Raw genomic sequence first — 12,481 nt, 5'->3', positions numbered from 1 at the left:
ACAATTTGAGTTGAATTACTGAAATAAATGAACTTTTCCACGACATTCTAATTTATTGAGATGCACCTGTATAAAAGACAACACTTTCAAATACACAAGTTGGCATCTTTAAGAATAACAGGATATGTGAAAAAAAAAAAACCTAAACAAAAACATTCGAAAGGTTTCGTGAAACCTGTAACATGCCTGTATTTCTTGTCTACTCAACTTGACTGTCGTACATTTGCCAGTGCTAAATTTAGACAACAAAAAAATGACCAAACACCTTGTGCTTGCACTCCATAAATAATATAAAAGCTATATTACATCAGGAAGACAAGAGGCGCTCAATACCCAATGTCCTAGATGACTGATACATACATCACTTGAATGCTCAAAATGTCTATCATGGAAATGGCCAAGGACAGACAACTGAGATGAGTCCCGTCTTATTTGACACTTCATTCATTTCAGTGTTAAACATGAAGATAAACTGCATACACCTTCAAGTCATTTCAAACACTAGATTAGACCAGAATACAGACATGGGCTATTAATATAAAATGCTGTGCAGCAACATTTGAAGATGATAGGTGATTCTGACTATTCAATTTAATATGAATCTGAGGCAATCCATCTTCTTTTTAGACAAAACATGTCCTCAGTGATATTTCTCTTAAAGGACTTGAGAGTATGAAAAAAGCTAATTTTTACCATCAGAAATGATCACACTTGTTTTTTTTTCTTCAATTTATGATGTTGAATCCCTAACCTCATGTATGAGCAAATATAATAAACAACCTCAGAGGGCGACCCAACTAAAGCACTGACATCTATATATACAGAATCAGAGTTATAAATAGCTGCATGTTTAGTGTTTTTGCTTGATCTGTTAAATTTGCTCCTGCTGTTCATGCCACCTGAGCAACATCACGTGTCTCTACTGAGACAGCAGAGATCAGACACCTTCTCAACTGTGGCTGAGGTTTTAGCATTGATTTGAACAAAAGCCGAGCTAGTATTCCCTTGTAAAATAAAGGCGTTATATGGCCAGTAGTGCTAGATATTAATAAATGGATCAAGTGTATTTATTTTAACTATATAACTGCAAGTTATTACTTTCAATGATGTCTGCCTAAGAGTTGTATATATTTAAAAAGGTTAGCCTAAATTATCCACTACCATTCAAACATTTGGGGTCAGATAAATAAAATACTTTTATTTATCGATGCATTATACTGATCAAAAGTGACCATAAAGACATTTATAATCTTTACAAAAGATTTCTATTTCAAATAAATGCAAAAATATTAGGCAGCACAACTTCCAACTGGAATAAAAATAAGAAATGTTGGTAACACTTTACTTAAAGCCTTCATGTATAATGCATTATAAAAGTAGTCTTAATGCACTAATTATGCCTTGTCATGCACATTATAATGCATTGTACAATCTCATGATTAATTGTAACCACAGTTAATACATTATAATACTTACCAATTCATTGTTACACTATGTATTTTAAATTCTATTATAATTAGATATAATATATTACAATGCACATTATGAACAATTATAATGCATTATATCCTTTAATAACCCTTTATAATGCATTATACATAAAGGCTTTAAGTAAAGTGTTACCCAAATTTTGTATTTTTTATTGTTTTTGACCATCAAATCATCATGTTAAAATGATTTCTGAAAGATCTTGTACTGCTGAAGACTGGAGTAATGGCTGCTGAAAATTCAGCTTTACCATCAAATAAATAAATTAAATTTTAAAATATACTCAAATAGAGAAAAGTTGTTTTCAATTTTAATATTTCAAAATATTAATTTTGACTGTATTTATAATCAAATAAATGCAGCCTTGGTGAGGATGAGAGAAAAAACTAAAAACCTTTGACTGGTAGTGTACATAAACAGTAATACATAAAGTACAAATATCGGAAAGTAATAACTTGCAGTTCTACAATTCAGATATAGATCAATTCATTTGATACAAAGGCCATTCATTGAGTTCATTCAGTGAAGCATTCATCAGAGCGATTCAAACTGGCAATTCCTGAGTTCACAAGTCTTTTGAACAACTCGTGACATCAGCAAACCATAGCAATACGGTTCCAGTCAACTATCTAAAAGAAGAGTCAAAACACACACCCCTTACAAAACACACACCCCTTCCTAACCAACTTAAGGCTCACCTCCTCCATCCTGCTCTGCTTTGATCTGGGCCTCCAGGTCTTCTGGGTCCACGTACTGGTAGTTCTCATCCTCCTCTGGTGGTTTGCACTTTCCACAGCAGAAACAGCAGCAGCAACAGCAGCAGCAACAGGAGAAAACGGCACAGCACATGACCATAGCCTGTGGTAAAGACACAGACCCCAGATCAGAGACGTCTCTCTCGGAAAGGCACATGTTTAATGTCACAGCGACAGGAGAAGTTTGCAAGATGCTACAACTGGCTACTAGTCAGTTACAATATTTGTCATGCTAGGAAGTTCGAGGAGCTGTTTGAAAGATCTAAGCTGAAACACAAGGGAATTGATTGGCAAAAACAAAGCACATCAGCATTTATTTATAGCTTTGTAGATCAAAAAAGGCTGATGCATTTTAATCAGGCTCAGCTGTCTTGCTTTCTGCATTAAGCCTATTTGAGAAAATGATCACATGTGGATCAAAAGCCACTATCATTTGTAAAGTAAATTCAAAATGTAGCATCTCAAAGAGAACAAAGCTCGCTAAATAATGTCCGTTCTATTCAGATTGTCGGAGCAGATTGGGGTGACACCAATTTCCTTCTGCAATCATTCTGCTCTATTCTCAATTCAATTTCCATTGCCTACTCATCGCTTCTAGTGACAGAAACCCACCAAGGACATATAGCACTAAACACCGTTTATTTTTGATCATCTTTCTAATAATACTTCATAAACAGAATTTAAAAAAAATTCACACCAAGAAAAACTATGTAATTCCTTATTTCTTTAAAACGGTATCTGTAAGTTAACATCACTTCAGAATGTCAGTTTAGGTCAACACACTTTGTTTACAGTAAAGACAATCTGTAACATAGAGCTTTTATTTACTGATGCATAATAAAGTTGTTTATAGGGACATCACCTTGAACCAACACTTCGACATGAGGAAATAGTATTTGACACTCTCTTCTCCAAACTGCTCGGACACGTAGAGCCCCATGGAGCCATATTCATCGTAGATCTTGCGCTTGGTCTCATCAGTGAGGATTGAGTTGGCATTGTTGATTTCTTTGAACTTTTCTGCTGCTTCGGGGTTGTCTGGATTCTTGTCTGGATGGTATTTCAGAGCCAGTTTTCTGTAAAACACTCCTGAATCTTACAACTTTGTTGCAATGATGAATCAAATGATTAATCAAATTTTGACTATCATGGTTACGCAAAATACAAAAAAATTGAAGAAAAAAAATAAACAATGAAATACACATTTTTTTATTTGTGTATTTTGCAAAACTATGGTATACAAAATCAAAATTTGAATAATCATCTCATTATATACTAACTTAAAATTAATAAAGTTAGTAAAATAATATTGTTTGGCCATCAGACCCCCTTCTTGAATAAGGCATGTATTTTTTTTAATGAAAGCAGCCTTGCTGAGCAGAAGAAACTTTTTTAAAAACATTAGAAAATATTACAGCTCCCAATATGAACACTGTGTGTGAATGTTATAATAAATAGAACGTATTGCATTGTCACATGCCTTGTAAAAATTCATAAAAATGTGATTACAGTCATTAATGCATTCAGTGTGAATTTGAAACATTTCTAAAAGAAAACCAATTAGAGCGTTATCAAAAAGCTGTAACATGCCTCTAGAACAGACATAAGGCAAAATGATCACTAAGTAAAGGTGTAACAAAATGTCTCTAGAATAGACATATATGGCAGAAAAAAAAATTATAATAAATCCCATGTCCAGGGATTTTTTTTTCGGACCGCAATCGCGTGCAGTGTGAACGCTCTGATCCGTTAACATGGGCGCGGAAAAAATACGCAGCACAGACGGAGTGTGTGAACCTGGCGTTACATTTGTATGCCCGCCCGGTCTGTTCTGTTCTCGTGCTCCATTTAGGTGCGCTGCATTCTGATTGGTTCGGATAGCATACTGCGGGAGGTCGGGGGCACGGAAAATCGTGCTATAAAGCGACTTAGAAATCGCGCAAGCTCAAATCGTGATTTTATGACGATTTCGATTAATCACACAGCCCTACATGCAATGCGTGCATGTATTAGAAAACATAATGTTCTGCAGTTTATTTACTAACTGTTTAAGGCCATTTCGCGATTTCAGTCATCATACAGTAACCAGCAACAATCACCCTGCATCTTTCTCAGACAGTTTTAAATGCTTCCACACTGCTGACATGTGTGCTGCGTTATAAAGAGTGCGCACCTCTCACTCGGCGCTGGTTACTATTTGATCGCGTCACGTCATTGTTCGGTACAGTCTTTTTGCTTATTCGGAATAATTTCAGTTGCCAAACATTCGGTGCATCCCTAATACATATAGTGAAAGTAGTCAGTATGTTTGTTCAGAAGTTTTGTAAGAATCAAGGCAAGCTCTTGCTGCTTTAAAGTAAAGAAAAATATTTTCCTTGGATTTAACTTGGATACAATGCTGAACATAAAACATGTCAAAATAATTTATTAATAAACATTTCTATACAATTTTTGCTAAATGTAATTACAATTTATGTTTATTTTTAAATTAAATAAGAACAAGTAATAAATAAAGAAAACAATTTAGTACTAGTATATATTATTTTTAAATCACTAAAGTTAGCATACTATAATAAATATTTAAAAAAATGTATATAATAATGACATGGTATATAAATGGTAAATTTAGATATTATAGTGCAATAATTGTGGTACACAGTGCAATAATTGTCAGTATGATAGCAGCACTGGTGAATGTAGTCTAGAATTTTTATAAACAGATTTAAAATATTCTTTATCCACTATTTCTAAAGAAATTTGAATAATTGCAAGTTAATGTGACAGAGTTTAGTGTACCTGTAAGCTCTTTTAATGTCCTCTGCTGTGGCCCCTTTCTCCAGTCCCAGCACCTTGTATAAACTGTCTCCTGTAGTGGACATCTTCCTCTGAGGCCTGTCAGAGGGCGGCTTGGCGTCTGCCATGATTCAATGCTGGAGAACAGGAAAAAAGAGACAGAATTATGCATTTGCATATTTAAACGAAAAAGTGTCCAATGGGAGCTGCTCTTCAAAGAACTCAGCATCACAATATTGACATATAAGACAATGTACACAGCCAAAGCAAGCAGAAAGCACTCAGCTCTAGTTTAACAACACACTGTGCGAACACAAGGTGTGGCGAAGGTGAATCCGGTGTTAATGTTGGGAAAACAAAAAAACGGTGCAGTTTTCATATCCTTATCCACCAGGAAATGATAAACACTACGGAGAAAACTTTTATTAGATGAGATGTTTCCTCTCATAATCACAGGATGCAATGGTGTGCAAAACATTGGCTTCCCCATTCTCAATGTCTTTGCTTAAGATGATTATGTTTTGCTGATCTCACAGATGACAACTCCATGTTGACAAAGGCTATTAGGCGCTTGTACACACGACACCTTCCCTGATCATGAAAGCCTATTTTAAGCGATTTAAAAAACTAAAGAGTGGATCTTTTTGAGACATACCTGTTGAACCACATCATCACCACCACTATTGTGTAATTAATAATTCTCAAGTTTAAACTAGCACACATTCCTTAACCTTTGACATTTGAAATGTTAGGAAAGATTTCTATCTCAAATAAATGCTGTTCTTTTAACTTTCTTCTCCTCAAAGAATCCTGAAAAAAAATATTTTTTTTACGGTTTCCACAAAGACATTAAGCAGCACAACCGTTTTCAACATTGATAATAATAACCAATGTTTTTGAGAAGGATCATGTGACACTAAAGACTGCTGAAATTTCAGCTTTGCCATTACAGATATAATTCATTCTTTAGACAGTCTTACAAATGTTTATTTAGGAAATCATTGGATTTTACACTAAAAAAAAAACAAAACCTACTGCTGCACTATTTTATCTTTCCCTGTTCCAAACTACTAAGCCAAAGTGACTTTTGAAGCTTGAAATAATTCAATTCATTCATTCGAGAAAAGGTTGGAGGCAGTTAACAGATGACCACACTGCCAGAGGTATCACAGGCTGTTAAAACAATCATAAGACAGATTGACATTTTCATTAAAGAACGTTTATGAACATTTTCAAACAATCACCCGTATCAGACTGCAGCTGTGCGAGTTTCAGAAGAACCTGTTCATCAAGCTGTAAGCTTATCCTAGGCTTAACTCTACAGTCAATGTATTTCAGATGAATCTAGCGGCTGTGTCATGTCTAATGAGAAAGCACACTAATCACACAGGTCACTTTCTTCCAGATGATGACAACTGGCTCAAAGCTCCTAAATGAAGCAGTGTCACATGATGAAGCTGATACAACTTTATATGTCAATTCAAACCTCATGCAGCTTACATCAACACTCAGTTTACTGGGAAGCACAAAATTGTTAGAAAATGAACAACAAGCTCTTTACAAACCAAGGTAGCTAATATAATAACATGATTTTCATAATTCTGCCAGATGTTTGAAGATGGTTTTGAGGTCCTAAGAAAAAGCCGAATACTTTCATTCGACAGTAAAAATATTTATAATGTTACAAAAAATGTATTATGGTTTCCACAAAAATATGTTTAACATAACACCAAATCAGCATATTAAAATTATTCCTGAAGGATCATGTGACATTGAAGACTGAATTAATGTCTGATGAAAATTCAGCTTTTCCTCAACATAAATTGTCAAATGCCTTGGAATTAAAGCATTTAAAACACTTTAAATGCGTTCATTTTAACATTACTTTAGCACCATTGTGGGTTAAAAAATATTTCAAAGGACCAGTGCATGATTTAATCAAAACATAATAAATACTGATTTCTATTTCATTTGCACATTTTCTTTGCACTTGTTTCTTCGTAGAGTGGCTTCTGATAAACGGTCGATTGGTCAAACTCAAACAACACTAGCAGTAAATCATTACCTCCCATCTCAAAGACCAGGTAAGCATGTCTTGTCCAATCTTGATTGACAAACAGGTTATTAATAATGACATGTATCAAAAACTATAATACTGCTCAAAACAGCTTTTCAAAAAGACGTACAAAACAGTAGTTATTAGAAATAGTCACATCCTTTGCTCAACTTCATTGGCTTTCACAACAGTCAATAGTTTCTATGCACTTGTCAACAAATACATACAGTTAAAGAAAAACGCGTTAACTCCTACTCGTGGCATCCAAACACATCTGGGTTGCGTCTTGTGACGTCATGTGTCCATTGATAATGTTTATTTTTATCCTGTCGTGGATATGCATCTGAGGTATTATCATAGTCATCATATTTACACTACTTGTTGGCTGTTGTAACAGGCGTGTGTCCTTGCAAAACTATAATCCAGTCTTAATCCAGTACAGATTACTATCCCCTTCAAACCTTGTATTTTCCTTCAATCTCACAGTTTAACCATGACATGTTTGGTTTGACCTGGACAAGAGCAACTACAAACTCTAAAGCTCAGTTAACACAGGTAAACATGGAGTTCATTCATCTTTATTATTGGTAAATCTGGACAGATCTGAGAGGAAAGCACGAGACTCGACTGGCCAATTCACATCTAACGTTAACGTAGTGACAACAAAACCACGGAATATATATAACCTTAAACGGATTTACATTCATTAAATACCTATTATGAAATCCACACACGATGTTGACTGGTTTATGAGTTCGTTATGAATTTGCAATTACTTTTATCGATAAAACAAACGGCTGGCTAGGCAGTTAGCATTAGCACGCCTAACTAGCCACGATAACAGATTTCTGTTGAATTTGGGCCGCAAATTTAAACTCAGTCGATTTAAACTCACCTTGAACTGGGTGGTAATATGATATAATAAATTGTGGCTGAATCATAGAGGACTCAGCCGAATGGTTCTTTATATATCCTATGTACAGCTCCTCATTGCTATCGCCGCACGTCCTCCCTTAAAAGCGTACAGCGCTCCGAGGACGCGTTTGATTATTTGAGTCGACTCTTTAAACTGAATCGCCAGCATGTTCGACTCCCTTGAAAGAGGGTGCGTAGGGGCACGATTGATTCATTAGAATCGAAGCTTTAGCGGAGTCGACTCTCGTTTAATGGATTATGACCGTAGAATGCCATTGGGCGTAATCGATGCTTTGACTTTGATCTACGCAAATGACTCCGGACCAATTCTATCATGAATGGTTAACGTTAGCAAATAACTTCTATACGGTTTGACATTAGTCAAGGCAAGAATACACATTAAACGCACCGCACATAAGCAGCAAGAGTTGAATTTATGATTTACAATTATACTACGTAAAATCATGTAAAAAAAAAAAAAAAAATCAGGCTTTATGTAGTTTCAGTTTTTCAAAATAAACGTCTAAAGCATGGAGTTTAGCAATTGCGTTATTGAGAAGTGGGTTTCGGTTTATTTTCACAACTCAAAAATAGTAGCAATAATAAAATAAAATGATACAAATAATTATTGTACTCTAATTTACGCTCATTTAAAATTTTGTAATGAGCCATTTCTTTTGATTTTGGGGATAATAATGTAAACCGTTTCGATTTTACTTTTAGGCAAGTTGTTAACTGCAAGCATACAATATCCTGCCAGCTCCTAAAGCAACACATACCCATTTTCTTCCCAATATGGCAGACGTCATTTGTGTACTTGCACTTATTTTTCTTATGCAATTTAATTAGTACAGGACAACGTCACCAAAAAATTAATAATGTAGAATACATTGAGTGAAAGAGTTCATTTATTCAATTTTACCGCCTACCAACAGATCAAGTGATTTACTGATATTCTCTCCCTTCATTTGTACCAGTACACAGAACGACAGAGATATGGAAAAGCAGAGAAAGATCCGAGATTGCATTTCTTTTATTGTCTAAAAATACAATTACAAAAGTTTTACTCAGTAATGAACAATCTTCCTACCATACTGTATCTGCACTAGTATTTGCACAAAGTAGATTGAGTTACAAAAGTCTGGTCCCCTACTGGAATGTCCAAATGAACATGATCACATGTAAAGATGTCTATATTGTTGTAAACGCACAAAAAAAAACAAAAACAAAAAAAAACATACAGCATTTACATTAATACTATACCAGTTAGTGATGTAGTAGTACAATTGTTTATTGTATAACTGTTTGCTAAATCTAGCTAATTTTGAAATGAAACGAAAAAACTGAGCAACCCGCTACTTTCAAGTGCTACATTAATGTAACTATCTCACATATTTAGAATGAAACTAGTTTAACCACACTGCACTGTGTTTGCGTTAATGTGCTTGTTTTAAATCAAATACTCAACATATGGAATTTTATTGCAGTCAGTACTGAAAGGAACAATAAATCTGAGTACTTTATCTCACAAAATCTCACCTACTGGAACTATATGGAGCGTACACAGAATGAACACCAGTCACGGAATCAGTATGTTGCTAACAAAATATTTCCCTTTACTACCAAATGTCCAAGAATAGACTATGATGGTCCCTTCACCGACCCAGCACGGTAGCCAGCAGTGCCATCCGAATATACATCCCATTCTCAGCCTGCCGGAAGTAAGCAGCCCGAGGATCCGTGTCCACTTCCACACTAAAAACAAAATACGATTAGGAAAGACTGCAAGCAAAACTCTGTATTGAACACTCCAGTTCATGTAACTTCCTACTTTGCCTGCTTAAAATTTGATTTCATCCTGATGCATTGAATTAAGATTAGCAAACCTGATTTCATTGACTCTGGGAAGCGGATGCATAACAACCATCTTCCTTTTGGCTCCAGTCATGATATGTGGGGTGAGGATGAACTGGCCAAAACACTGTCAGGAGGAGCAAATCATTAATAATATGCTGATATTTAAGACATAAAAGCAGATGCAATGATCTTCTCGGCAAAATCTCACCGCTTTGTACTCCTCTTCAGAGGCGAATCGCTCCTTCTGTATTCTGGTCATGTACAGGACGTCAGTCTCTGGAAGGGCCTCTTCAATGCTGTTAAACTCCTCCTGTGGACATAGTTAGAGAAGTTTAGACATTTAAGAGAAAAAAAAAAAAGCAATGCAAATAAACGAAAAGCACCCAAGTATGGGCTATATAAACACACCTGTTTAATGCCTTTGGAGGCCACAAAATCGATGATTTCGGCAGGCATGCTGAGGTCCTTGGGGGCCACGTAACGCAAGGTGATCCTGTACTGAGTGAGAAGTCTAGCCAGAGAATGCACGGTGCGGCCATGTTTCAGATCGCCTACCATGGTAATCTGAGATTTAAGAAAAAAAGATCCAAAAATTACACAAGACAGTAATCATAACTGAGCATCACAACTGGAGCAACACTGCAACATTCTGTTTGGAGATGCTAGTGGCACAGAAATTACACACTTCAGCTCCAAGTGGAAATCTCAACAAGCTAGTAGTTAAGATGACAATATTTTCCCCCCCGTGTACTCACAGTCATGCCATTGACTGTTCCCAGCTCCTCTCGGATTGTAAAGATATCCAGAAGGGCCTGAGTTGGATGTTCTCCAACCCCATCACCAGCGTTGATCACTGGCCGCCGACAATGCCTTGCTGCACTCTACAAACCAGAAGCATTTTCTTGTTTAGACTGACGCACAGATCAATTTGTTTTAGCAAACACTAACATATATAAATTAATTTTATTGATGGGGAAAAAAAACCTAACATGCATAACATACACTGATGAATCTCACACAGAAAGGCATGGAATATTTATAAAGATGTCAATTTTGATGTCATGTTGTCTACTCTTCAAAAGGGTTTTTTTGGGAAAAATTTATACTTTTTTTTCATCAAGGATACATTCAATTGATCAAAAGTGACAAATATGTACAAAAGATTTCCATTACAAATAAACAGCATTTATGACACTGAAAACTGGAGTAATGACTGCTAAAAATTCTGCTATTAATGCATTAACATTTGACTCACTTCTACAGCTCCAGGTATGGGGTGGCGCAGAACAATGACATCAGTGTAGCAGCTCATGGTGTGAACAGAATCAGCCAGAGACTCGCCCTTCTGCGTGGAGGAGGTGGACTCACTGAAATGCACCACTGACCCTCCCAGACGGTGCATGGCTGCTGCGAACGAACTGCAGGTGCGAGTGCTCACCTCGTAGAACATGGAGGCCATGACTTTACCCTGGGAGAAGATAAGCAGAATGGAATTAAATAAAGAGTTTAAAACATCTTATTTCATCTGTTTTAGACATCTCCTTCAGCAAGAGGTTGTTTCCAAAGGCCACAGATGCCCATTGAGGCAGAGATCTACTTCAAACTGACACGTCACTGCCAGATCGAACAACACCCTGTCTCCAGACTGCTGCTGACTTGAGCAGTTAAATACTCCTGCTGAGGAGGTTTATGCAATGAATGCTCAAGATGGGCTGTAATAAACTATAAATCATCCAGTGACATCTACTCTACTATTGGACAGAATTAATCAGCGTAATCAAAAGGTATTGTGGTCTACAGGTTGAATCAAGGTTCAATTTGCTCACTCCACACTTTCAAATAAGAATTCTGGATCCTTAATTCCATTGCCAAGTCCATTCCATTAGTAGGAGACTCACCATCTACCTTCAGGCAACTTGCCCTCACTTTCTCTCTCTCTCGTATATTATATATACACACATATACACATACACTACTGTTCAAAAGTTTGGGGTCTGTAAGACTTTGTAAGATCTTATCAATGCTCACTAAGGCTGCATCTATTAAATCGAAATACAGTAAAAACTAATATTATGAAATATTAGAATTTCAAATAAATGTAATATTTTATAATTTAATTTTTTCCTGTGACGCAAAGCTGTAACCTGTCAGCCATGATTTGCTGTTCAAAAGCAGTTAATATTCTTCAATGCTGTTTTGTTGAAATATTTTTGTGGAAAAAGTGTTATACTTTTAGGAATCACTGATGACTACAAAGCTCAAAAGAGCAGCATTTATTTGATATCCATCTATACATCTATTTATCTACAGCAGTGTTTCCCAACTGGGGTGCCGTGTAAAAAATCCTTTTTTAATATTTTTAAATTGCTAAAATGTTCAAAAAAGCATCTATTATATAATATCCATTTCTGATGTCGCCAATAATTAGAGATGCACCGAAATTTCGGCTGCCGAAAATTAGTTCACCGCTCAGGTTTCACTTTCACGTGGTGTGACGCTCTGCGTATTATCTCGCTCTATGCGTGTGCGCTCAGCTCAGTTGCTCCACTCGTATATCGTTCATGCGAATCGGAACAGCAAAGTCCACTCAAACATTGAGCCGACAGGAAACATCGTT

At 36.0% G+C, this 12,481-nt stretch overlaps 2 protein-coding genes across 9 annotated transcripts in view; both read right to left on the bottom strand.

Annotated features, from left to right (window-relative positions):
- The window catches only part of dnajc5ga (DnaJ (Hsp40) homolog, subfamily C, member 5 gamma a), a 13,117-nt gene extending 4,976 nt beyond the window's left edge, over window positions 1–8,141 (bottom strand). For 3 of the 5 annotated variants that reach the window (XM_016470772.1, XM_016470771.1, XM_016470773.1), the window contains exons 1-4: window positions 7,988–8,141; window positions 5,040–5,173; window positions 3,106–3,319; window positions 2,187–2,346 (exon numbers count right to left, since the gene is read on the bottom strand). In XM_016470772.1, coding sequence (XP_016326258.1) covers window positions 2,187–2,346; window positions 3,106–3,319; window positions 5,040–5,164 — 499 coding nt within the window. In that variant the 5' untranslated portion in view covers window positions 5,165–5,173; window positions 7,988–8,141. Of the gene's footprint in view, window positions 1–2,186; window positions 2,347–3,105; window positions 3,320–5,039; window positions 5,174–7,319; window positions 7,393–7,987 lie in introns of those variants that run through there. The other 2 variants (XM_016470769.1, XM_016470770.1) reach the window with 2 other exon arrangements.
- A 792-nt stretch (window positions 8,142–8,933) lies between these two features.
- Window positions 8,934–12,481, bottom strand: part of cad (carbamoyl-phosphate synthetase 2, aspartate transcarbamylase, and dihydroorotase) — a 31,848-nt gene continuing 28,300 nt past the window's right edge. For all 4 annotated transcript variants that reach the window (XM_016470746.1, XM_016470747.1, XM_016470748.1 and 1 more), the window contains 6 exons: window positions 11,120–11,332; window positions 10,620–10,745; window positions 10,273–10,428; window positions 10,073–10,174; window positions 9,894–9,988; window positions 8,934–9,762 (listed from right to left, as the gene is read on the bottom strand). In XM_016470746.1, coding sequence (XP_016326232.1) covers window positions 9,663–9,762; window positions 9,894–9,988; window positions 10,073–10,174; window positions 10,273–10,428; window positions 10,620–10,745; window positions 11,120–11,332 — 792 coding nt within the window. In that variant the 3' untranslated portion in view covers window positions 8,934–9,662. The remainder of the gene's footprint in view (window positions 9,763–9,893; window positions 9,989–10,072; window positions 10,175–10,272; window positions 10,429–10,619; window positions 10,746–11,119; window positions 11,333–12,481) is intronic.

This window comes from Sinocyclocheilus anshuiensis, unplaced genomic scaffold (assembly GCF_001515605.1).
Source record: "Sinocyclocheilus anshuiensis isolate Anshui unplaced genomic scaffold, SAMN03320099.WGS_v1.1 scaffold2322, whole genome shotgun sequence".
In the NCBI taxonomy this organism is placed as follows: domain Eukaryota; kingdom Metazoa; phylum Chordata; class Actinopteri; order Cypriniformes; family Cyprinidae; genus Sinocyclocheilus; species Sinocyclocheilus anshuiensis.
This window is presented reverse-complemented; position numbering and strand designations above follow the sequence as displayed.